The sequence below is a fragment of the Bipolaris maydis genome (genome assembly GCF_028858645.1).
Source record: "Bipolaris maydis strain C4 unplaced genomic scaffold PSV08scaffold_3, whole genome shotgun sequence".
Lineage (NCBI taxonomy): Eukaryota > Fungi > Ascomycota > Dothideomycetes > Pleosporales > Pleosporaceae > Bipolaris > Bipolaris maydis.
Genome location: NW_027093859.1, coordinates 66,582 through 92,444, shown reverse-complemented (window position 1 = coordinate 92,444; position 25,863 = coordinate 66,582). Strand labels below are relative to the sequence as shown.

Sequence of the window (25,863 nt, the reverse complement as noted above, 5' to 3'; positions counted from 1 at the left end):
AGGCGTAGTGTTCCCCCCATTGCAACAGCAATGCTATCCCAATTCACTCGTGATTTTGCCGTGTCGTCAGCATCATCAAGTCCGGACGTCACACGAAGAAGAGGTGCGGAACAGCGCGTGTACTCGCATTGGCCAGTGGGCGCCATCCGGATTGAAGGAGCCCATTTTCTGCGCTGTGATTGGCCAATGGCTGGGGTACCTGCACGGAACTCCGTTGAGCAGCTCTATTCTTCTTCCACCCCGCATCCGAGCCCTCCCATTGGCCAACCACGACATCAATCCTCTCAAAGGTATTCACGGAAACTGACTATCGTGTATTAGAGCACAACTATCAATATACTGGCATCCCTCTCCGGTACAGCGTCTCCCCGCCAGTCACTCCGCTCTGTCCGACCTTGCTCTCCTTCAGTATTCCCGCATCATAAAGCTCCGATATGAGTGAAAACAGCATACCATCGCACCCCTTTGCTGCCAGCAGATTGGCCGTGACAGGCAGGTACTCTATATGGCCAGTAATCAATGAATCGTACGGCGTCTCGCCCAGCGGCACAACATAGTCGGGCACTTCCGACATGACTGAAATCCGGCCGTTGCTGAAACCCAGCGGGACGCGAGGCTCGCCCCGATACGCGTTACGATACGTCCTGCCGCCAGTCGAGCCAACGTACATGACGAGCGACTTGGAGCATGTCTCTGCCGAGGGAGCAAGCACAGTCTCGTTGGCCCAATTCTGGAACAACGTCTTGTCGGCGATGGCCTCCGCCACGGTCATGTTCTGCTCCTCACCCCACCCCCAGCGAGCGAGCGGTGTAGGGTTGACAAAAGGAAGACGTCCATCATGTTTGGCCGCGTAGTCGGCATAGAATGGTTCGCGGACTAGCTCAATTTGTTGCTTGGTGATGAGAATTGCGTACGTGAGGTTCATGAACGTCCTCAACGGTGCAACGTCGGGGTTGGCAGCATCAAATTCTGCCGTTAGGTTGTATGCCGTTGCATTCGCACTCAAAAAACCGGTTACCTTGCTCAAGAATTCAACAAGCAGCTTGTCAGCCTCGTCTTCTACCTCCGTAGGCCAGCCAATCGTCTGGATACTCCTGGGGTAGCTACTAGTCATGGTGATGTTGGGACCATACATGACTTTGGCGGCTTCCATCCAGATATGGGGGTTGCGGGCGAGTAAACCGGGCGTGTCAAGTACCGGGCTGAGTGGCATTGTATGATCCAAAGAGACCAGGCCGTGTGACGGCCGGTTGCCATACAACCCTTGAACTTGGGCTGGGCCGCGCACACTTCCACCAGTGTCAGAGCCCAGACTGACATCTAGCCATGAGTACGATGCGGTACCCGCACCGCCGCCAGTGGAGCTGGAAGATGTGTCTTGATAGCCATCTCCACGAGGATTGAACGACGCATGGTAGTCTACCCAATCAGCAGTCGCAGTCTCTCCGTTGGCAAATTGAGAGGTGATCATCTTGCCGACAATAATGGCTCCTGAATCAATCAAGTTCTGCACAGGTGGTGCAGTGGTCTTGGCTGGGGGATACAACCAATACCAAGCTCGATTGCCGTTTGAAGTGCGAAGGCCTTTGATATCTGGGCCACGTCAGTAAGAGGCGATAGCCACTTGATCATCTCAACGTACCGTAAATGTCTTTGATACCGACCCGCACACCCGCCAATGGCTTCTCAGCAGTCTTGGTAAAGTACAGACGAGAAGGCACAGCAATCGCTTGGCGTTGGCCAACTGTGCCAGCAGGCAGTACCGAATATGAACCATCGCCATTACCAATTGCCGACTCTGTAAATGCACCCTGCACGTCCGAAAATAGTCTCCACGCCTCAAAAACTTGACCAGCGGCATTGATGAAGTAGGGTCCGACAGGCAGTTGAGAAGAGGCGTTGCCAGATAGAATAGGGACAGATGAGTTTGTAAATCTCACAGTGCTAACCTGCGCATAGATTGCTAAACGATCTGTCAATTGCAAAGCTGGACATGTTCTATGAAGTAAGTACCTTGCATAAAGCCATCTTGCCACACATCGTCGTCGGCATAACCAGCCGTTAGCGATGCGATATCCGCTACCAAACCGTTGCCCTTCACCACCGTAAATGGCACAAACGGTGCGGCTTCGAAAAGCTCCTGGATTCCCTCGCATCCGGATATTTTGGCCACTGGCTTTGGAGGAAGAAAATAGTCAATGTCCGACAAGGAGACTGTGAAGCCCGTAGAAGACAAAGCGGCCTTGACATTCACAACAGCCAAGGAAGCTACGGCTAGGGCTCTCATTACACCCATTGTCGCAACAGTATACAAAATAAGGACTGTAGTACAAACACCTTCGTACCTAAGATCGCATCCCCATATTATATACAGCCACACTTACTCGTGCGTACCAGCAGCATGCCCAACGCCAATCTTCTTCATTCCAAGTTTACTGTCTGCGCCCCCCATTGTACCAAGGCTTGGAACTGTCCGGCTTCGCTTTCCTATCAAACCCACCCGTCCCATCGTCTTATCGTATACGGCACGTGGAGCACGGTGGGGCAGACAAGAGATAAGGACAGAACAGCCAATGAGAAGCATGCATTAATGAAGAATTTCGGGATTTCACTACGCTGTTGCACGCAATCCTTTGTAGATAGTTGTCCGGAATTGAGAGCGCGGCGATAAACGATGGATACGCAGGTTTGGGCCGTCGGCGGTTTTCCCGGTTGCTGGGTTTCGGGATCAGGGCGTGTCAGAATTGGTGGCTAGTACGTAAACTAATGTGGGGTTACACTTACTACATACTACTCTTGTCGGCCCGAGTGTGTGATTTCTTGTAGTTGTTTCTAAGCTATTACGTATACTAAGAGTAGCTGTAGTACAGAATGAGGGTTGGGTCTAGAAGTATCAATTTCAAGGCTTCGCCTACTAGCGAAGTGCGACTCCAGGTCTTAGTAGCGCTTGCATCGATGACCATGGGCGGCAGACTCAACAATACGGTAATCGCGATTAGATAGGCAAGGGTTGTGTGAAGCCGTTTTATAGTGAGTTGCGCATCAACAAGAGTTTGTCGATGCGTCGAGCGGATGCGCCGTTCGAGATGGGTTAGGCTGGCATTAAGGCTGTCCTCACATTGTTGCCTGGCGTTTCGGCCCGCAATACAATACTTAGTACATACTGCTACTTAGTAATAGTATGTATGAGCGGCGTGGTCCTTTTGCTCGGTAGTAGTATACATCTGTGCGCGAACTGACACCATTCTGTAGACATTGTAATAGACTCATGTAGTGAATAACAGTCTGTAGATTTAGATTTCTGGTGTGAGGACCGCTTTTAGATTCGCAGTATAGTCGCTATCCCACAGCTGCGCACTGTCAGCCTTACATATTCAGCCTTCCTACGTCGCTGCACAAGCAGGCTGCGCCTCCTGCTCTAGGTACCGGACGCCTACCCTACACTACAGCCTCTCGATGCCAGTCCTCCCCACCTTTGACTTACAATGATTGGCAGAATGCAATCCGGGACCTATTAGCTCCGCAACCAACTTTAAAAACGGAAAGAAAAAAATGGTACTTTGGAAAAGGTCGAATAGTGTAGCCTTGAGCGGCATTTTCTGTCAGGCCTTGCTTTCACAAGGACCCTCGCGGGTCATCTACCGCCTAGCATAAACGTCCAAAACGTGTAGCATTACCCACAGGTGAACTTAGGATGAGCCTTTATGACAAAACTTGTGGGTAAGATCTCATTCGTGAGACATTAATTTTGTACTGAGGAACGGAATGGAGGAATGTATGCGGTGTCTACTCAAGTGGTTCCAATCAGCCCAGACAAGCTTGCAAAGGCGCCACACCTAAAAAAAATATGCAAATGAAGAGCTATAGCATGTTAACATTATTATGCTCAAAAACTCTGAAAAAAAAAACTTTTTATCTTGCACTGATGCAGCAATTGTGGAGTGACTCGGGTCCAATATAAAATGTAGATCGAATACATTGTATGAAAGTGAGAAGGAGTTTCAGCGCAAATTTGAATACGAAATGATTCAAAGGCAGTCGAGGTTAAAAATCAATAGAATTAGTCAGGTCCAACCTTTATATCCTTGACTTCTAAGCTAAGATATGCGTGTCCCTCCGCGAAAAGCCCCCCTGTGGTCACAAATGCCACGACTTGCTTTTTTCTTGATTCATCATGCAAATGCGGAAGATTCAAATATATGGTCGGTCGAAACAGCTTGAATGCGGAACAGTTGTACCCATATATATTGCGATATCTCGGCCGAATGTCTTGCCAGTCATTGCCACGTACTAAGTCAAAATGCCAAGGGGGGTATCTTGTCCGATCCAAACGGCAAACAAGCACAAAGGAATCAAACATATCAGCCCACTCAGGCACAAAATGGAAAAAACCTAGAAACACACCTGTGTGTCCTGCATACAGCATTCTTCGAATCGGGTCATAACAACCAATAGGCTCGATCTCGGAAAGTCCGATGTCCGGATGTCCCATGTATAACGGCTTGGTAACGTGAAGCACTTGCTCACGGATAGCAGTGACTTCCTCCGCTGAAAGTGTTGCAGCGACTTGGAGAGATTGGATAGATTCCTGACGCCGAATCGACTCCAGGAGATTTGGAAATGCGCGTACATATAGGTTAGGTCCCACTTGTCGTAGAAACACCCCAAGACAATAACCTTCAATGTTGTATCTGTGTCTGTGATTGATGGGAAGAATGTAGCAGCCCGTGTTCCGATCTGTTGCTAGTGGGAGTTCGAATTTCAGTCCTCTGTTGGTGATAGAGAATTCACAGTTATCGAAGACAGTATCCTGCGCAACCACCAAGGATCTAGCATGTTCGAAGTCGGCTGGTGATGAAGCAAGCAAACCACTATGTTGTTCAACATGGACTATTGAGGTGGTTCGAGTCCACCCAAAAACGGACATATCAGGGCTGTTCCTAATGATTTCCTTTTGCAGTCGGATGAAAGCATTCTCTCCCTCACCGTAAAGCATAGGCATATTGATTTGAAGTATCCCAAGCAAACTGTATGCACGGTCTTCTTCTCTCTTTGTCTCCCTCTTAGCGGCCCATGACATTCGCACAGCTACTGGCACCTCTTCGAGAGCTACGGTATTGACCAAAACTTCTGCATCAACCTGAGTAATTGAGATCAGTTCTCCAAGCAGGCTGATCTTATCGCCTCGAAAATTCCACTCCTCGTCGTAGAATCGAACGATGAATGGCGCAATCAGTTCCTGTAGCGTCCAACCACGTTGGAACCATTTACAATCCCGCAGTGATTCTCTTATGGGGTTCAAGTCGCTGAGGAATGCGTAGCAAACATCAGATGCTCGATACCATTTGAACATGGAATTGATGGCCTCGGTAAGTTCTGCGCTGCTTGATTTGTCGATACAACAGGTGTCTATCCAGAAGTATTCCAGGCCATCCTGTGCGGCTTGTTCTCCACAGAAAAGAATCTTCTTATAGCCAGGCTTATCCCTCCCAGTGCCATTTACCAGGTCTCCAAAGGTGACCTCATCAGCATCTGGTCCCCACGTATGTGAAAGTATCGCATAATGAGGGATGTCCTTATCCGAAAACTGAGTAAGAACGATATCGCCAGTATCGCTGCGTCGCAATAGTCGCATGGTTGCGTATGCGCTGGACGGGTGCGAGGGTTAAGGATGGGCTCAAACGCGGCAGCCTAGTAGCGAACAAGGGTAGCAGGGCGACACGCTCATTTGGTCAGAATACTAGTCCTACCCACCGGGATTAGTAATTATGTAGAGAAAACAATAAAGCTCTCTGTGATATACTACCCTTCCAAGTGTACAAGTATAAAACTGGAAGACGACGGTGCTATTCTGTGCTGAAGTAAGTGTCGAAGTGGGGAGGGGGGATGCTGCGAGAGAGCTCTTAACATGGCGCAGCAAGGCTACGTAGCCGAAAATAATCTTCCAGGGTCTGAGACGCTTATCCAGTCATGCTATTGCTTTCTACATCGTACGCCCAAACCGCAGTCCTTTTCAAATACATTTCCACAAATATCAAAATAGATTGAATTCCGGTATTAACGACAAGTTTTGTAAAAATGGCAACTTTCTATAGGATATTTCAAAAGGTACGCAATTGACTACGAGTGGACCTCAAACCACTTCTCTTGCCAATGTGCCGTTTTCTCATTGTCAGCCCACCTATATCATATCATCTTAAAGCTATTCTCCTTTTGGGTACTGCGATGTTCAAGAAGCATCATTGGGGTCGTGTCATTACAGGGCCTTTATGGTCCAAGATTTTCATGCCTATACTACTACTTGACTTAGCTCAGCTTCATAAGCTGGCTTGACTTGGCTTGCAAGCCAGCTTCCTTGTTGATAAGGAAGTGAAGAAGTATGATTGGAGTTAAACTGTCGCATAGAAGCTTTCAGGTGGTCCCAAGTAGCTTTCCCGAGCACCTCCCAAATCAATAACGATTTTTTCCAGTGCCATGTTCTCGTCCTGAAGTAGAATCTTCAAGGTGTGCATGCCAGCATCGCCAAGATCCACTTGATGTTTTCTGATCCAAACACAATCCATGACTGATTCCAACCATCCGGGTGGTAGCTCCCCCGCCTTCTGAGGTTGTTGTACCAGCTTGTGCATCTCAATGTCTTTACCATCAAGCGAGATGCCGTACAAAGCTGGTGATGTTGGGTTTACATCAAGCGTCAGCGTAAAGTATAAGTGTAAGGACGCCTTAGTGGTTGACGTGAATGTGTAGAAAGGGTACAGTAGCTCACAGCTCTGCAAGCCCGAATTAGGTTGCATGCGAAAGCTTACCGCCCCGCTCTCTTCACGGCCAAGGTGTGGGTGTTTCCAACAACCAATTGCGTTCTTGTTTGCGAAATGAGTAGCTGGGATGGAGATGACTTGATCAGCCTCGACATGTCCAACGAACTGAGGCGGTATGCTACGGTACTTCAGTGGAACGTGAATGTGTTCGTAATCCCCAAGATCACTGCGTAGAACCAATAAAACCTCATCGTTGAAGTCCTTAGGTACAAGTTTCCAGTTCACCGTCACCTGGATCAACGGATCTTGTCCTTCGGATGTGGGGTCCAGGATCCCACGAGCGTGCACTGGCATCCAATCTACCGGACTTTCAACCTGCCAGGTGAGTCTCTTCGGACCACGTAAGTACAACTCGAAAGCCCTGGACTGCGGGCCATATGGGTCCATTGTCAGTAACGTAACACCAGATACGAGGTCTCTTCGCGAAGGATGCGTGCGGTCGCTTTCCTCATTGCACAGCCCAGGTCTTACACCCTCAGTACCCTCGACAGCAATACCAATGTGTCCGACGATGGGGTTTGATTCTTGGCTCGCTTGTACGAGACACAGCCCACTTATCATGTCCCGTGAAGGCGCATGCCAAGTCTCACGGTATCCGAGGTGAGGCTGTCGCATGATGTGGTTCCACTTCCCATTGAGCATCGTGTGATACTCCTGAGACAGCTGGAAGTCGTCTTTAAAGAGGGAAATTGATCGGTTGAAGAAATGGTTAGCTGAATTGCGACGTTGTTTTGCGTAGAGTGCGTTCTTTCCGCGACAGATTTGGAGTGCCACATAGGTATACGATGCTTTGATAGGGTGTAAAATGAGTTGGAAGAAGGACGGTCTAGTAGCTGTACGTAATCGGGCAGATAGGGCTTCGGCGTCATTGACAAGCGCCTCCCAGCTGGACAGGATGCTGTTCGCCTCGGAATAGTTGATCAGCGAAAATGTCTCTGGTTCAATATGTTCGTGTTTCCGTAGCGCAATCAGCTTGTCGTACTTGATTAAAAGTTTTGAAGCTGGCGACGCTATCTCGCTGCCAAAGGTACGGGAAGTGAACGATTCGAGGAAGGCCGGGAGGTCGCCCAAAGTCATAGCGTGCGTATCCCATCCCAACGACATGACAAAGCTCAATGGTACTTCAAGGGGCTTTATGTCACCAACGTTGAAGATCCAAATCTGGTCTGCACCACGGCGATGTGCCTGGTCGAGTTGGTGCCAAACCTTGGCAAGAGAATTGCTGTTCAGCCATTTGTAACTTCGCGGCTCTCCAACGTACTCGAGGTGATAGTACACCCCTGCACCGCCTCTTCGCATTCTTTCTGCTTTAGTTGGAAGTCTTCGAATCGTGCCGAAGTTATCGTCGGCAAAGAGGAGTGTCACGTCTTCCGGGATTTCAAGTCCATTTTCATAATACTCCTGCACTTCCTTATACAGTGCCATCACTTGAGGAACTGCGTCTTCTTTACCGTATACATCGTTGATGATGTTTCTTTGCGTCGATACAACCTCTTTCAATACTTCTTGTGGGTTCTCAACTCCCATCTCTCGATCACCATCACCTCGCATTCCGATTGTGATCACGCTCTCAAAATTAGATGCTCGTTGTGCCCCTTCAGCAAAATACTTGGTGATTTTGTCTTTGTTCCTTATCCAATTCCAGCTCTGCTCTGGTTCATTGTACGGCACATCAAACCACTCATTCATCGCACGCTGCATTGGTTCATGATGCGATGTAGACACTACGATTCCGTATTTGTCAGCAAGCTCCTGGTTTAGGGGATCGTCCATGAAGAAAGAGTTCCCTGGATGCGGGTAACCAAACCACATTGCTGGCCAGAGGAAGTTCGCTTTTAGCCGGAGCAGCAGTTCAAAGACGCGCTTGTAGAACTCAGAATTGTACTTTGGTCCATACTTCTCGTGTACCCATGCTGATAGTGCCGGCGCCTCATCGTTGATGAAGATACCGCGGTACTTGACCGACGGTGGTCCTTGGATAGTTCTGACGTCTAGTGCGTAGAGAGACGAGCTTTTCTTCACTGGAGCATCTGCCCACCAATACCAACTAAAAGGTTTTAGCAATGATTGTGCTTGCGAGGAACTCATCTTACTTACGGCGAAACACCAATCTGCTCAGACAACGTATAGATACCGAAAATTGTGCCTCGCTTGTCACTTCCGCAGATCACGAGAGCATTAGCACATCCATCCCATGGCTTATGTACAAGTGCTGTACACCAAGTCTCCCATTTGCTTTTAACAATGGTGATGTCGATGCTCCCATTCAAGGCTAATCGCTGGATGTGTTTAGACCTCTGGATGCTGCCAACGATGATAACACATGGTGATGGGCTCTGCTCTGAGGTGATTGTAGGCGCTTCCCCACCAGTCACTCTCGCAATGTCTTGAGCGAGCGTTGTGGCTGCGATACGGATGCCCTCGAAGTCTTCATGGTCAACAACAATGGGTGCATTGACCAATGAGATTGCGCCGGCAGCTGGCTTGTGTGCCACGAAACCAGCGTGGTGCATGATGCATAAGTTAGCCACTAAATATACGTAGGGAGATCGGAAGCGTCGTCAAAAAAGAATGAGACCACACAGAGTCCGGCGTATAAAAGGCGGCTGTGAGACGGGGAGAAACCTTCCGCACCACAAAGCAAGGTCCTTGGCTATGGTGATAAGGCGATCGTTCTGGGGTCGCAAGACTCTATTTCCTAACGGGTTTCTCGCCTGCTCACGTGCACAGCTCGGAGTATAAAGCTCCGCTCCAGTATACCAGCGCACTAGAATCACCAAGTACCGATTACCAAGAACTTTAAAAAATTTATACTTTACAGGCCAAAAATCCACAGCAACCTAAGGACGCCTGGTAAGACAAAGTGGAAATTTTTTCGTGACATCTAAGAAGATAAAACTGCTTTTCGGAATGAAGCCTAGAATCAAAAGGACGCCTTGTATCGAGACGAGGTGCAAACCGTTTTGCAGTCGCTGTTATCCCTTCAACCGGGTGGCTGGTTCGCGGTAAAACCGGCCGAGATGTCTGGGCGGCGAGAGTTTCCCTGCTTCCCCACCCAACTACTACCCTTATCCCCCCCGGATTTCACCCCCCGCATTGCTGGCCTAGCGGCACGACCCCAAGACGGCAAGAAGCCCGGCTGGGCGTAATCATGTGGCCTTGTTTGCTCGATTGATTCATGGAAGTTTAGTCTTGTGGTGGCTGAAAGGATAATGTACAAATGTCTCTGGTACTCCCACCTGTTGCACATCTCAACCCCCCATTCCCTACTCTCTTCCTTACCAGTATTGACTGGTGAAGGTCGTTAAACAACAGTCTTTTATCTCCTCTGGCTACCATTACAATGGCTATGTCGCAGGTCTCTGCTCAGACGGCGGCGGTGCCACGGCAAAGCTCAGCCGAACATGGCGACCCATTAACGCAGCAGCAGCTCGTTGAGGCCGCCGTCGCCAGCTCTGAAGCTGAGACTAAGCTGCCCCGTATGGAGCTCTTCAAGCGCTACCGACCCGCCGTCATTTACTCTGCGCTTTTGTCCATGGCTCTTGTCATGGAGGGTATGGATGTCGGTCTGATCAACAACTTTTTCGCACATCCTGCCTACCGTCGAAGGTTCGGCAATGTTTACAACGTGAAGGGTGAACTGGTTGTGTCGACCCAATGGCAGACTATTATTGGTGCTGGTAACAACATTGGCTCCATTGTTGGCCTCCTCATCAACGGTTGGCTCCAATCTCGCTACGGTTCTCGCAGGGTATACTTAGTGAGTCTCTCCACGACAACTCGATCTGGAAACACGCTACTTACACGCTGGTTTAGGGCGCGATGGCGCTCATGACAGGCACTATCTTCATCCTCTTCTTCGCGCAAAACGTCGAAATGCTTCTCGTTGGCAACATCATGTGCGGTATCCCGTGGGGTATCTTCCAGACCCTTACCACCGCCTATGCCGCCGAGATTAGCCCCACCGCAATGCGTGGTTACCTGACCGCGTGGGTCTCTATGTGCTGGGGTGCTGGCTCGTTTCTAGCCGCTGGAGTGCTCAAGGGCACTATCGACATTCAGGGCAATGCTGGTTGGCAGATCCCCTACGGTCTTCAGTGGATGTGGATCCCCCCTCTGTTCCTCGTTGCCTGGTTCGCGCCCGAGTCACCCTGGTATCTCATCCGCCGCGGCAAAATTGATGAGGCTGAGAAGAGCCTGCGCCGCTTAGCTCGCCCAGGGCACTACACTGAGCAGTCAATGCGCGAGACCATAGCCCTCATGCAGCATACTAATGAAATGGAGAAGATAGATGCCCAGAATGCTAGCTATGCTGACTGCTTTCGCGGCGAGAACAGGCGACGCACGGCAATCGTTAGCATGGCCTGGATTATTCAGATCTTCAACGGCCAGTCCATCACCAACTTTGCCGCAACAATGCTCCGTGCCATTGGTATGAGCGCTTCCAATGCCTTCAGCTATACTATGGGTATTCAGTCAGTTAATATTTTCGCCACCGGAATCGCCATTTCCCTTATGGGTTCAGTCGGCCGCCGCACCTTCTACCTTTACGGCTCAGCCTCCATAGGCTTCTTCATGCTTATCGTTGGTATCCTAGGATTTGCCATCAAATCAGCCTCGGGCGTTGCCATTCCCGTTGCCGTCTTTCTCATCTTTGTCCAAATCGCTTTCAAGATCTCTCTTGGCCCGACTACCTATGTTATCGCTGGCGAAATACCCTCGTCTCGCGTTCGTGCCCAGACTATCGTCATTGGGCGTTCCCTCTATGTCTGTGGTCAGGTTGTCGTACAGCAACTCAACCCCCGCATGCTCAACGATGATCCTACCGCATGGAACTGGGGTGCAAAAACTGGCATGTTCTATTTCGGCTTTTGTCTGCTCTGGGTAATCTGGATCTTCTTCTTCCTACCCGAGACCAAGGATCGAAGCTTTGCAGAGATCGATTACTTATTCGCGAAGAAGACGCCTGCCCGCCAGTTTCGCAATACGTCAGTCGACTGTAAGTCTCAGTACACTTTTTCTTTCTAATCTTGACTATGGCTGACTAACGCATCTTCTTAGTGTTTGAATTGGCTTCAGAATACAAATCTCAAGAGAAATCCAGCGAGTTCGAGGGAAAGGTCCAGCATATCGATGTTGTTAGTGATGCGAAGCATTCTGCCTGATAGATCGAAACTTTTGTTCATGGAAGCAATCTAAATATTGGAGATTCACTATGTAATAACAACGAAGAGAATCCTGTTGTTGAAGTTCCCTGCCAATTGCGAAGCGGTGCAATCATTCAATTATGCCCTGTTAGTGACGCACATATTATCCCATTAGGTCTGGGTGTAAGTCTCGTGAGATATTAGATAGCTCACTAGATGCCAACCATATGTACAGGAGACATGATTGTGAGAAGGGAGTTTTGTTGTAGTCTTGGTAAGAGTAGGCGGCTCGCCCGTGAGATACGTCGTCTAATTTTTGTTGCGACCGATAACAAAATGCGCAGAGCCCGAGACAGTATCTTTAGGGATCAAGATTTCACCAAAAAGTCACGTGCATAGATGTCACATCTAGCATAGCATATGAGCAAGCTACAATAGCACTACACCCGGCGCAATTTCCTCTTATTACTTCACTCATTAACGGATTCATATTCTTCGAAGATAATATTACTCAAATTGGCTACGCAAACCATAAAAGACACTACCTTAGCACTGCTCAATCCGATTGCATCTAACCTGATTGGTCTCCGATGTTTCCCAAAAATGGTAACCTCATTTGCAACAAGCTTCTCGTGTGCGGTCACAACTTTCAGGTGATTATTTTTCTAGTCTCAAGTCTTGATTTTAGACATTGTTTGGCCGTTACGATTCCACAATCATCATCAACAAGCTGCGCAAGTCAAATGCCAAGACAATGGACACAAGTTCCCTTACGATGAGGCAGAGAAATGGGTATATGGGGGCATACTGAAGGCGATTCTTCAGGGTCTATATCATTCGTCAGTCAAAACTTCGGTTTCAAACTCGACAAAAACCGAGAATCGAGGAGATGCATAACTCTGGATCAGGTGTGCAGTAACATATTTCTCTAATGATGATATCCGAGTGAGTGCGACAACAACTTGGACATAGAGCCAATCGAACAAAATACAGAGAGACCTTTTCTCGCATTCAGTACCAACTACAGTAGTGATCCTTGACTCTATTATGGGGCGACAGATTAGATCAGAGGTCTAGCTCGCTCATCACGTTTCCCGTTGATGCCTCATGTCATAGTTCTAGTGGCGGCGGGCGATTCCATCTCATCGTTCAAGACCTCCTTTCCTCTACTTCGTTATAATCTTCGGTATGTACTGTGGGATTCTTCCCATGGACAAGTTGATCCATAGTCCGGGCCCAGGCCCTGAAAAAGGCACTCCAGGCGACTTGGCGCAACATGGCCTTCTCAGTGACTCGCAAGAGGCGCACAAGAGAATCCGGCCCGTGCAAGATACCCACATTCGTCAGGTGAATATCAGTGTCTCCTCCAGTCTTTGCCCAATTTTCAACGTCCTCTCGGCTAGTGAGCTGATCCAGCCGCACAATACGCCGCCGCGCCGTGTATGACGGCCCAAGGTTCGTGTCTGCTGATATCTGAGAAGGCTTAGACTCCACTTTTCGTAGTTCTATGTAGAGTAAGATGTAGCAAACCGCAACCCCAACACTGAACACGTCGTAGCTCGCAAGATGCCGGGAGGTCTGAACCGACTTGTAAATACATGCGGCATGCCACAGACACTTCCTCGACCGCGTTTCATTGCGCTCTAGAAACTCCCTAAATTTTGTCTTGAAGCCTGTCATCTGGGCTGTGTCACTTCGCCAGCCGGTGCCGGCAAACAAAGTCCGCAAGGAGATGGAGCAGAGGATAGCTAAAACATGAGGGAGAGATCCATGGCAGCGCCCGGGCTCCGACGTCAAAAACGCGACATGGTCGATAGATTCGTGTAACAGTACATTCTCAAAACCAGCATCCTCATTTTCGATGAAGGGGTGTCGGGAAGGAGTCTTGGAGATTCTTGGGCTCATGGCTCTGAGATAGGAGCCGAATGAGTTCATTGCAAGTCTTGACGCGAGTCGTTGCTTTTTGATATTCTTCTCGTCGATGTACAGTGCCAATAAGCTCATCTTGGACAAGAATGGATCGCAATCCGCCTCAGGCTGTGGGACTTCCTGAGATGCTCTTAGGTGTGATCGGACAGCTACACAAATTAGTTATGAAATGAGTTGTCCGATTTGTGACACACCTTCAAGGTGCATTCGCTTTAACTTCCAGTCTTCAATATCCTTGGAATACCATATGTTGCTGGAACAGGGCATTTTCAGCGATACATCAAATAGACTGAAGTCTGCGGATATGTCAGTGAAGAGGAAATAGATGCATACGAGCACTATGATACATTAGTATTGTAACATCCATGCAAATTGAAAATCCCAGACTGACTATGGGTGCAATAGATTAGACGTGTTTCTTCTTCCGATGCAAGCCAGGCTGCCCACTCCTCACTAAGAGTAAGAGCACTCTCCTGGCCTGCTCTCTCTGTGTCTGTTCGAAATACCATGTTATAGCACATGGAAATGAGCATATGCCGTTGATGGTGGAACAGAATCATCTCTTTGTGCAAACCGCAGGATGAGAGGTGAATCTGGCGTAAGAAAGTGCTTTGAATGAGGGGCTTGCTTGGCCGTTCGATCTGTACTATGATCTGTAGAGGCTAGTCAGCACACGCTCATAAGAAGGGTAGGAGGGAGATGTCGAGGTACTTCATTGTCAACTGCTCTGCCTAACAAGTCACACAATATCGAGGTGTATTCTTGTATATCGTCAAGTTCAGAGTAGTAGCTTCCGATAGCCGCCGTCGCTAGGAGCAAGATCCAAGGCAATTCTTCGGATTCTAGGCGTGACACATGCAAGAAGGGAAACTGAGGGTCAAAATACTCGAAGTAGAGATCGACAAAGGCCTGTACAAGGTGTATAGGAACAAAACACGATGTGCTGTCCTGGCATTGCGTTGCGTAGAAATTTCGTAAGTCTTCATATGCACGAGGGGGGACATGTTGGACGTTGCCGAATGTCTCCGCCTCGGCGGTCTGCATGTGATTGTCTTGCATTTGTGGGAACCGTCGACATGGAGGCTTGCCGTGCAAACCAGAGCTGTTCACAGTTGGATATGTTAAATTCGGATCAGAAAAATGGTCTGGCAAAGGACGATTTAAACACTCTGCTGGAAGGGCTGACGGTTCTTGGCTTTGCATGCGATAATCTGGGGGGTGGCTAAGTGTCTCGACGCTGCACTGCTGGTTGTGATTTCTGATATCACATGGAGTATCAAGGACGTCTCCCAGTCCCTCGGGTACCAGCCAGAATGGAAAGCAAGCCGTCATAGGGTCCCAACCGGCTGCAAACTCGTCCATCGCTGTGTCTCCATAGTGGGACAAAGAGGAGTCCCATTGATCGGATGTAAAGAGAGCAGCACCATTTTCCAGCGACGAAGGGGTAAAGGTAGCAGGCATGGGAGTTGGGTGCGAGGCCACTATAGGAGAAAATGAGAGGCGGCCTTGACTGTCAATGGCAGAGCTGCCGGTGGGGTTGCTGGTATTGTGATACAAAGCAGTCTGCTCAGGGGCCTCTAGTGGCTGCCTATTCATCACGTGAAGCCCGGATGATTGACTATTGGCATCACTAGGATATTGATCAAGTGGAGCTGGGCTGCTCATCACAGCATCAACACGAGTAGTGAGTGTTTCGCTCGTTCGAGAGGAGAAATCTCTGACACTTGTGGCCTTTCCTTGGCTATACGTGCACTTTGTTCCGGCTTGCTGGCAGCGCGCACATGGCAAGCCGCCCCGACAACGCTGCTTGAGCCGGGCACAGGAAAGACAAGCTTGGACGCAGCGGCGCGGTATGTTTGGTATCTGATCTCCATGGTGGTGAATGCTACTGTGGCGCACGAGGGTGTCCCTACGACGATGCTTCTGATTAGCGACATTCTGCGCGTCTACCCGGTCCTGTAATACTACACACGACGCACCTCCGAGCGAAAGACTTGGAGCAAACCTCGCACTGGAATGGCTTGATACCAGAATGCCTTCGCATATGCCGAGCCCAGTGCTCTCTCCGCAGGAACGTATCTCCGCAATGCTCACAAGTGAGGCTCGCCGGGTCAGACGCCATTTCCAGCCGGTTCGACTTTGGGTGGGGAGGGAATGCGATGGTTAGGACTGCACCGGCATCGACCCCACACAAGCCGTCGCTGGAGTTCGTGCCAGGATTTCCAAGTTGTCAGATTTTACAGTCCTCGGCAATGTTCACGCCAGGTGACAGGCATCTAGTGAAGGGGAAAGGTAACGGTCAAGTTCGGAAGAGCGGTCTGGACCCACCCCCGCCGGCCCCGCCGGCCCAAAGGGGTGATCTGAGCCATGCTCCACCACTTGAGAGCTAGAAGCCTGCCGAGGCCGTAATGTGTAGCAATCCGCGGATCGAGTCCGCTCCGCCGGGAACGGCAGGGAAGATACCCACGTACGAGGCTCTCAAAGTATTTGAATAAGAGCCTCTATCATGGCCCAATCGCAGACGCACATTGCCCGCAGGCTCTTGATTTACCTAAGGTAATCGTGCCGGTCTGCTGGATATCCTCTTGCTCCCAATAGCCACAATGGGGCAAATGGGGAATTCTACTGACCACACAACCCTTGAATGGTTCGGTGAGGACAACCCTATCTTTTTATGCTCATCTGTAGTAATGAGATCCAGGCGCCACTACGTTTCGGCTTCGTACCAGAGGCGTCACCATCTTCTTGGACACCTGGCTGGATAAGCCGTCCGTTCTGCCTAAGTATCTTGCTGTGGACGACATAACAGAAGCAGACTACATCTTCATCTCTCATGCTCATTTTGACCAGTAAGCCAATGTCCTCTTGATCGGCGTGACACAGCAAGCTGACTGCTTGGGTAGTCTGCCTGGAGCCGACCGCATCGCCATCAGAACCGGCGCTATTGTGATCGCCAACGGTGAAGCAATCCACTGTCTTCGGAAAGCGGGCGTCCCTGAAGAGCAGCTCATTCCCGTGTCTGGCGGCGAGCGGATACCGCTTTTCACGCGCGCAGTTCGCCAGCAAGCACAACAGGACCCATCGCTACAAGCTAAAGGGTTTCCCGGCGCCCCTACCTTCCCAGTGCATACACTGGCTGCCATTTCGGTCCATGTATGGCCCTCCCTGCATTGTCTGATGCCTGAGGACCACCCCCAGGTCATTGATACAGCGACGGTGTACACCGGTTCAGCAACCCCCTACACCTGCTCCCTAGATATCACGTTCGGGATGAAGCATGGCCTCTTGCGTCTCGGCGATCTTGTCCCGCCTGAGAAGCTTAGCGATGGCCAACGCTCGTTCATAGAGTACATTGGTGATCGGAAACGTAATGTATTCTCCCACTGTGACGGTGGTCAGTTAATGTTTAACTTTGTCATCGGAGAAAAGGCCCTTCTCTGGAGTGCTCACCTTGGCGCCTACGATGGTGTTATGCGGGACATGCAGCCCAAGCCAGATGTCGCCATCTTGGCCATTGCTGGGCGAGCCAACTTGAACGGACGACCGTTTGATGGCTCATCGGCTCAATTTGCTGTCAAAGAGATTGAGTGGCTTGGCAATCCGCCGACGGTGATTTGGGCCCTTCATGATGATAGGTGTGTGGTTGCCCGTTGAAATATAGTACCGTTACGGAAACGAGGAACTAACATGCCTGAATTAGCTGCATTCCCCCTTATCGAATTGAAACAGCAGCAGCTACCGCCGCGGTAGAGAAGTTGACTAAATCAAAGGTTTTGGATATGAAGCATGCTGAGATGGTCGTGCTAGATTTGTAGGATTTGATGACGGTTCAAGACTCCACCTCGAACTGTAGATAATGCAGATCGACCCATGTATCCTTCGTCATCTTAGAACTTATGTAAAATCGACGTCTGAAAAAAAAGAAATGCATTAATGCACATACTCACACTGTCCGTACCATTTGACCCATTGCTATTTATTTATTCCGCTTTCTTTACTGAGTAATTTCATCCAATATTATCCTCTGGAACACAGACCAGCCATGATGTACCAATTTCTCTACCTCTTTCTGTAATCATCTAAACAGGGTCACAAATACAAACGGCTGTTGCGGTATTGTGTGTCCCACACGGCCCCGCCGGCAAGGCCTATTTGCCATTCAAACTATGGATGTTCCTAGGTATGAGCCTAAAACAGGCAAACTTAGCGAAGTTCGTAAATACACGAGCACATCGCACCTCTCATCAAAGATCACCTCAACTCAAACTGCTTCCATCTTCTTCCATCCCATAGCACTACCTGTAAACATGTCCCCAACTAATGATATCAGTGGATTCAAGCCGAAAGCAAACGATCTTGGAGAAAAAGAAACACCGACAACGAATTTGGAGGAGACGAATAGCGAGACTGATGTCTTCCCCGAAGGTGGGCGAGAAGCTTGGCTTGTAGTCCTGGGTGCATGGTGTGTACTGTTCTGCACCTTTGGCCTAGTAAGCTGCGGTGGAATATTTGTCGAATACTATAAAAATGGACCTCTTGCATCGTACAACACTGGGACTGTCAGCTGGATAGCCAGTGCGCAAGTATTCATCCAAGTCGGTAGCATGGCCGTGGTACGTTCTTCCTCTCCCCCCGTATCTCTCTGCCCCCAGAGCCGCCTACTTACATACAATCACCAATAGTGGGGTCGCCTATACGACTCATACGGTCCGCGCTGGATGCTCCTCCTGGGAACACCCGTGTACTGCTTCGGTCTCATGATGACCTCACTTTCGACCGAGTACTACCAAATCTTCCTCTCGCAGTCGGTCCTCAGCTCGCTCGGGTCAGGTGCCCTCTTTAACGCCGGCATGACATCCACGACGTCATGGTTCCTCCGTAAGCGCGGCACTGTGTTCGGCATCGTCAACTCGGGCTCGTCGTTTGGCGGTGTCGTCCTCCCTATTATGCTGACACACCTCTTTCGCTCCATTGGATTCGCTTGGACCCTCCGTGTGCTTGGCTTCTTCTTTCTAGCCCTGGGTACAATTGCCTGTGTCACAGTCAAGACGAGGTTGGTGCTAAAACCGCGTCCTATTTCTCTCTCTGATTACGTCCGGCCATTTCAAGAACGAACCGCTGTATTGACCATGCTCGGTGGATTCTTATACTTTTGGGGCATGTTTCTGCCTCTCAATTATATCGTCGTCCAGGCACAAGCGAACGGCATCTCATCATCCGTCATTCCCTACCTCCTTTCCATCATCAATGGGGTGAGCCTCATTGGCCGCCTGCTCTGGGGTGTTCTGGCCGATCGGTTCGGGTGTTTCAATTGCATAGTCATCATCAACTGCTTTACGGGTATCGTAACGCTAGCTCTCTGGATTCCGGGAAGCAAAAACACAGCCGCTATCATTATTTATGCAATTGCGTTTGGTTTCGGATCAGGTGGCTATGTCACCATGTTCCCAGCCTGTATGGCACAGATATCACCACAAGATGAGATAGGCACGAGGATGGGTCTGGCACAGTTCACCAATGCATTTGGTGCTTTAACGGGATCTCCGCTTGGGGGTGCTCTGATCTCAGGTCACGGTGATACAACCAACTTTCTTGGCCTTCAAGCATTCTGCGGTATTGCTATGATAGCATCCGTCATAGCTCTAGGAGGAGCGCGTTATATGCAGGCTGGCCTGAAGTTGGTCAAGGTATAAGCCTGGGGACGCTAACTGTACATTGCTGCTGCTCAACAAGGCATGGGGTCTTGCTTAAATGAACCGAATTCGAGCCCGGGAAACACACCGCTGGCGGATATGGAGCTCTTTCGTACTTTTTTCACCATAGCATACCAACTTTCAAGCCAAAACCTCCGCTATGCACAATATACAAGGGAACTCGTATCATGTTTTCTATAAAATACATGTGAGCCCAAGGCTGTGTGCAAGTATTTGGAGCGACTGGTCGCGATCGGACTTGGGTATGTATGACATATTCCAATGCTAACTTCCTGCTAAAGCTGCAATCAACTTGTGCAAAGCGTACAATCTTTGACATAAATTCTCGTAGTCAAATTGCATAGTATTACATAGAAGATACATCAAAGCCATATCACCTGAAAAGCCCTCGGTTGCTTTCCCAATACTCATAAATTTTCTAATACCCCGAAATTGTGTGCCATTGCCACTGAAAGGGCAAGGCTAAGGAAGTTCAGGAGCCTCATCATGAGGCTCCCAACCCAACCTTCGAGCGACCTGCAAAACTGCACCTACCACTACCAGCAGTAGGCGAACACCAAGAACAATTATTTTGCCTCGAGTGGTATCGAGGTCTGGCAACTGCATACATCTTTCAGTCAGTATGGTCGAGAAAAAAAGGAATTGAAGGGAAGAGATGACTTACAGTTTGTTGAGCACTCGTCTTGACCCAAGCCATAGCTCGAGGAATCATGGCTTTCTCATATATGGCCAGCTGAGTGCGCGCTTCCTCGTCTGTTACCAGGCCACGTGCCTTTTTATGCCGCGCTAGTTCGAGGAGAGGATCCAGAATGTCCGCTGTATCGCGTAGGGCATTGTTGGCACCCATGCCTCGTGTCGGGAGCATTGGGTGGAATGAATCACCCATAAGCCAAACCCGTGGATGCGCGATTTCAGGATTCGGCAAATCTACCTTGTCTGCCCGCGTCCGCCGCCGCCAATCCACAGGCGTGTCCTTTGCTTGCCGTGAGGAAACGGCCTGAAGCGCTTCGGGCGCCATGGCATCTATGAGTTTCATAAGTTCAGGGTGCCATTTGGCTTCTGCCATCTGCTGCCGCATGTAACCTTTTGGATCGGCTAGTTTGACAACCTCGCGCGGAGAAAGGCCTCCATCCCAACCAAAGGCCACCATGAGTGATGCCTCTGCCTCGTCATAGTGGCTTGGTTCTCCCTTATCTACAGCTGGCTGACTTGAAGCCTTCTCCTGCCGCGAAGTCATGCTGTCGGGAAGGTAGAGTGCGGCAAATAGTTTGCATCCTTGGCCGGCGGTGTATATCGTGCCTTTTTCCACCAGTCCACGCGGAAGATCGCGGAGGACAGACCGTGAGACGTGACATTTCCCTAGGACGCCACCGCTGTCCGTCTTCGGGGGATCGACTATGTTGTTGCATCCGAGTTGTTTGTTGATTCGACTTCCACTACCTTCGGCCGAGATCAGAATGTCACAATCTGCATTCGCGCCATCGGAGAAATAGACCCTGATCTTGCTGTTGGGGACACCTTCGGGCTTGATGACTTCGTACTTCAAGAAGGTCTTGCTGTGGCGTATGACGTTCTGCTTCAGGAGTGGTTCCTGTAATAGATTGCGCAGGCGAGCCCGTCCGATCGGTGCCGACTTCTGGTACACTGGAAATTTGCTGAGGTCCAACACGAGCTTCATGTCGGGGTCAAAAATGGCTGGTGCAGAAGATACAACGCCTCCGGATCGACCAAAGCAGAGAAGTAGATTCGTATATTGGCATTGCGTCAGGCATGCTCGAAGTCCGATAAGCGCATATGAGCCCAGGCGAATCTGGTAGCCGTCACGACCAGAATCTCGCTCATCCCTTTCATAGATAGTGACATTCACAGGATCCTTCGCTTTGTTGATGATTCCATTGGCCAGGCAACTTCCAGCAAGCCCTCCCCCGATTATGATGACATCTAGGGCAGCCATCGGTGCTGTGAGTTGTCAAACGTGATAAAGGAAAATCAGGATCGAGGCTGGCGCTCTGCGTTTCTCAGTCCGTGTTGCCGCATGTCTTCATTAATTAATACAAAGCTTTTATGGTCAAAGCCATTTGCATGGTTACCTGTGTCCCACCGGGTAGTATATGGGCTCAGGTACGGATCTGTAAATCAGGGGCTCGAAACAGCTTAGCCCTCCGCCGGCCCCACCGGTAGTACTTGGCTCTGTATTTGGGAACATTGATGCAGGGGATACGGGTGCCTTTCTTTTGGCAAGCGTAGACCTTGACTGGGCTGCCACCATACCGACTGTTGATCATATTAGACATTATTAATAAATAGTTAAATTGCAAGACACTGCATTGGCAAAAGACAGTGTGATGTTGCATTTGCTGAATGTTTGCTGAAATACGTGAGCTCACGTGACGTCACGCCAAGACTCCTTGCTGACATTACACTTCTGTATGCAAAAGTCTTCGACGGTGTCCCGGAAATCCCAGAAGTGGCTCAATGTTTTGTAGCCATGAACGCTTGTCGCGCGCTTGCCAAGAAGGCAGATGTATTCTTCACCAAGAATGTTACCTATCCCTCTACTACTATATGAGTAGATTAGTAGTTATCAATCCTTCAATCTTGTCCGTGGTATGTCAACCCATCGCCAGACAAACCTCAAACGGAACTTGTCACCAATTCGGCTCGCCTAAACCAGGACCGTGCTGAGGGAAAAGTGAGCACCTAACTCCGTGTAACACCTTTCCGCCTGCTATGCCTATTACTGCAGAAATATATGTGTAGAACATAGCCCATACTTTGTAGGAACTAATTGAATTGAATTCAATACGTCTTATATACGAAGCATTGGCTCTCTATATTGCAGCTTGTGACACGAGTACTTAGCTCCTCTTAAATCCACCTACCTCCTCTGAAAAGTAGAGAGAGAAATTAGCTCTGAGATCCTTCTTGTCTAATAACCTCATAGACGGAATAAATTGTTAGCTCTTGATAGGTATTTCATAGACTGCCCGATCTGTATATGTGTATTTATTATAATGTTAGATACGTAATCGAAAAGTAAAAGAAACATAGATTGAGAAGTCCGCGGAAGATGACATAAGATTCAATTGTAATAAGTGCAGCGTCGTTAGAGTTAGTATGCCTAGAAGACTTATATACCAGTGTTATAGGCTTAGTCTGAAACATTCGAGGAATCGCGTTCTTCATAACCTCTTCGATCTCTAAATCTATGTTATTGAAATTCAAAAAGGGAGCACAGGAAATAAATCTCCTTTCGGCGTTTTTATGAAGTGCTTCCTGAGTATTTCAAGGTCGAAAGGTTAGATTACCCTGGAATGTTTTCGTAGTCTGGGTTAATTCACTTGGCCCTTTTTTACCTGTTTGCTGTAGTTATAGCGTATTAGATTCATTATCTTAGAAATAATAACACTAACCTACTAAAATTAGATTTTTCAAAAATAAGTTTAAAGTTAAAGTACCGAATAAACGCATTTAGGTGGACCTCTGCGAGATTTTGTTAAACTATGAAAAATAGGTTGGTATTACTACTAACGCCTATTTCTACTATACCTATCATAAAATTATATATATTCTTTCATAGTCATATTTAAATAATAATGAGTATATTTTTTAAGATAGCTTTAAGCTGAATTAGCGCAGTATAGCGTTGGTAGTAGGCATTCTGAAAAGTTAGTGGCGTTGGTGTTAGTAGGCCAGACGAGCTTACTGAGGCCGAACTTGTGGCTAGTGACTGTATTTTATGGTGTGATGCTTACTGTAAGTAGATTAGCTGGCTCTAACTAACGTTCTTTCTGTTGTCCGACGTGAGCGGCAGCTGATTCTACAAACCCTAGCCACCCCTTTCGAATGCTTGCATTGCCTCCCACGTGTTCTATTGAATAGGTCAACTATAACGTCCACTCGTTCTGATAGGCTGCCTAGCCGTGTATACATGCCAAGCTGGTTATATGTGGTATTTTTTTATTTCTTCTACGGCATCGTGTAGCTATTACCCCTTACTTGGTTTGGTAAAAATTTATTGAATTGCCCTAATCTGTATGCAAATTGCGGTTCGTTTGATTGCCGCTTTATATGAATAGGAAAGTAATATTACTTGTTATGAGATAAATAGTAATATAGAGCAAGTTGATTAAAGAAATTAATGGTGGTATTATTAACCGACCACGAGTTTGCGCGTAATTATGCGAAATCGAGAGCAACTTATAGTCTTGTGGACTAAAGTCTTATGCGTTTTTGTTACTCATTAAGGAATAGTAGTCTTGAGGTTGGTTTTGTAGTATATGGCGTAAGAGATAGTAGTCGCTCTATTTTGTACGAAATGGCAATAGTATGTCTGGTTGCGCCTCGAGTACAAATTTCAAAGCTGGTGTGAATGAGGATCTTTTCGAAGTTCTCAACACTGGTGTCGTCTTGATGATCAATACTCAAGAACATATTTGTTAAAGCCATTGAAATCCCCTTTATCAGTGCTGTTTTCAGAGATGAAATAATATGCATATAGCTGCATCAGCTTTGAGTCGAGATATGACTGTGGGATAGGTGGAAATCTTATCGTCTGCATTACATGTCTAGACACGTGTCTCGACTGATATAAACTGACATTGAGTATGGTTATCCTTGTCTGGATTTGTGTTAGAGAGATCCTTCTGACACTGCTTGTGGTGTAATTATAGAGCGCAATGAGCCACTTCTTCACTCGTTCATATGACGCCCGTTTCCGGGTATGAACGTAGTGATTTCATCTAAGGACCGCCCCTGCCTGATGACACTCCAGATATACTCGCTACAGTGTTTAACGTGCGCTTCTTTCGTATTCCACGGTTCGATCGAATGCTCCTTCATATGTTGACCAAGAAGCTTTATTTGTTTGCGCCATGTGAATAAGCAGTGCGCCACAGGCCACTCTGTCGTTGCCCAATAGTTTTCCTCACGCTGCGCAAGCGTATCAATGGTTTTAGTCGGTTCATCTTCGATAGGAATGAAGTTTCGGCCAAGTATCCCCTGGGACTCAATACGGTAATGAGACCACGTTCCGTTTGTATTAGGACCTGAAGCATCGAATTCGGCCACGAGACCAGCATCATGGCAATGCGACGGCAACCCGTCAACAGCGATATGATCGTATATGTAGCCGTTGCCACAGCATCTTAATCCTGCATACCGCACCAGCATTGTGTAATGCCTTTGTTTGTTCAACCTAGTTTCTCTCAGCTTGCGTTACGAAAAACGATCGAGAATATGTCTACGAAACCCTGAATAGTTAAATTAAAGATAGTGATATGTATTAGGGTAATTTTCAATGATCCTGTTCGAGGATGTGTCGGTTCGTTGTCGGACAAGCCTATTAAGCCTCGCAGCATAATCTTGTCGTGGTCCAGCTATTGTTAGTGTTCTTTGGTGTACAATTAGCGAGGTGATCAGTATAACTCTTCTTCTATAGACTTTTGCGTCTCTGAAAGAGTCTAAATCGATTTCAAAATCAAATAGATTCTTGTATGCAGCCTACAAAGTGTACATTGTGTTACTAACCGGTGGTTTGGGTCACAACATAGTCACTTGGTGCACTTTCCCGTCTTTGTGCGCTTGTCTTGTTATAATATACCTCATTTTTATAAGTTGTTACCTTCCTTACCGCTTATTTGTGGCGCCATTTCGTGATTGCAAGCTCAACATGTGGGTGTTTATTGTGAGGGGTTTGATTTGCCTTAGCCTCCAGATTTTATGCCTTCGTTATTACTTTGTATCCCTTGGCTTATAGATTGTACGGATAAGAAATCTTAGCATTCTCGTGACATAGTGAAAAAAACCACTGTAGGTAAGACGTTAGTCTGAGATAGAAAAAGCAAACAAGGACCAGACACCCGAAGGTTTCTCGACCCTAGAGAGTCCATTCGTCAGTGGCTTTCGTAGCCGCCTGGAAGTAAACGAGTCTCTCACACCCGAAAATTTTGGATCGTGCAGATATTACAATCCTGCTATCCATGACTGGTCTGTAAGAAAGTGAGTATGGGACCAACAGACACAGGAAGCAAATCTTGACCGAAAAGCCCGACAGCTTGAGATCCTACAATTATTTTCTTTGAATACCTTCATCTCTGGATACCTGCCATGTCACATATGGCTTTGTTCTCTGCAAACCAAGAGATAAAACTATGGCGTGGCGGGGTAACCAGCTTTGTAAGGGTGATGATCAGCACATGCGTGTATGCACGGATTACCGTGCCACTCAAAGTACCCCACACAGGTCCTAAAAAC

General features: G+C 48.4%; 8 protein-coding genes across 8 annotated transcripts; 2 read left to right on the top strand and 6 right to left on the bottom strand.

Annotated features, from left to right (window-relative positions):
- Positions 1–248: 248 nt before the first annotated feature.
- PSV08DRAFT_217119 (amidase signature domain-containing protein) lies at positions 249–2,296 on the bottom strand (the record flags this gene model as incomplete). Its single annotated transcript, XM_014221117.1, has 3 exons — positions 249–1,593; positions 1,643–1,987; positions 2,014–2,296. 3 exons carry the CDS (start codon positions 2,294–2,296, stop codon positions 332–334), a joined length of 1,890 nt encoding a protein of 629 aa, XP_014076592.1. The 3' UTR covers positions 249–331.
- Positions 2,297–4,044: 1,748 nt separating this feature from the next.
- PSV08DRAFT_196385 (heterokaryon incompatibility protein-domain-containing protein) lies at positions 4,045–5,687 on the bottom strand. The gene has a single exon (XM_066092003.1). It carries the CDS (start codon positions 5,633–5,635, stop codon positions 4,061–4,063), a length of 1,575 nt encoding a protein of 524 aa, XP_065949506.1. The 5' UTR covers positions 5,636–5,687; the 3' UTR covers positions 4,045–4,060.
- A 702-nt stretch (positions 5,688–6,389) lies between these two features.
- PSV08DRAFT_385529 (glycoside hydrolase) lies at positions 6,390–9,331 on the bottom strand (the record flags this gene model as incomplete). Its single annotated transcript, XM_014221115.1, has 3 exons — positions 6,390–8,066; positions 8,184–8,865; positions 8,916–9,331. The coding sequence occupies 3 exons, from the start codon at positions 9,329–9,331 to the stop codon at positions 6,390–6,392; spliced, it is 2,775 nt and encodes a 924-aa protein (XP_014076590.1).
- An 830-nt stretch (positions 9,332–10,161) lies between these two features.
- PSV08DRAFT_385526 (general substrate transporter) lies at positions 10,162–12,540 on the top strand (the record flags this gene model as incomplete). Its single annotated transcript, XM_066093446.1, has 3 exons — positions 10,162–10,578; positions 10,635–11,817; positions 12,467–12,540. The coding sequence occupies 3 exons, from the start codon at positions 10,162–10,164 to the stop codon at positions 12,538–12,540; spliced, it is 1,674 nt and encodes a 557-aa protein (XP_065949505.1).
- A 413-nt stretch (positions 12,541–12,953) lies between these two features.
- Positions 12,954–15,768, bottom strand: PSV08DRAFT_399443 (uncharacterized protein; the record flags this gene model as incomplete). The annotated part of the gene is made up of 5 exons (XM_014221113.2): positions 12,954–14,043; positions 14,089–14,232; positions 14,286–14,535; positions 14,570–15,546; positions 15,642–15,768. 5 exons carry the CDS (start codon positions 15,766–15,768, stop codon positions 13,115–13,117), a joined length of 2,427 nt encoding a protein of 808 aa, XP_014076588.2. The 3' UTR covers positions 12,954–13,114.
- Positions 15,769–16,388: 620 nt separating this feature from the next.
- On the top strand, positions 16,389–19,587 carry PSV08DRAFT_399442 (major facilitator superfamily protein; the record flags this gene model as incomplete). The annotated part of the gene is made up of 6 exons (XM_014221111.2): positions 16,389–16,546; positions 16,596–16,743; positions 16,798–17,529; positions 17,595–17,705; positions 18,075–18,507; positions 18,577–19,587. The coding sequence occupies exons 1-6, from the start codon at positions 16,498–16,500 to the stop codon at positions 19,585–19,587; spliced, it is 2,484 nt and encodes an 827-aa protein (XP_014076586.2). The 5' UTR covers positions 16,389–16,497.
- A 483-nt stretch (positions 19,588–20,070) lies between these two features.
- On the bottom strand, positions 20,071–21,562 carry PSV08DRAFT_368695 (uncharacterized protein; the record flags this gene model as incomplete). The annotated part of the gene is made up of 2 exons (XM_014221109.1): positions 20,071–20,208; positions 20,273–21,562. 2 exons carry the CDS (start codon positions 21,560–21,562, stop codon positions 20,071–20,073), a joined length of 1,428 nt encoding a protein of 475 aa, XP_014076584.1.
- A 2,738-nt stretch (positions 21,563–24,300) lies between these two features.
- On the bottom strand, positions 24,301–24,780 carry PSV08DRAFT_244382 (uncharacterized protein; the record flags this gene model as incomplete). The annotated part of the gene is made up of 1 exon (XM_014221108.1): positions 24,301–24,780. The coding sequence occupies one exon, from the start codon at positions 24,778–24,780 to the stop codon at positions 24,301–24,303; it is 480 nt and encodes a 159-aa protein (XP_014076583.1).
- Positions 24,781–25,863: the final 1,083 nt, after the last annotated feature.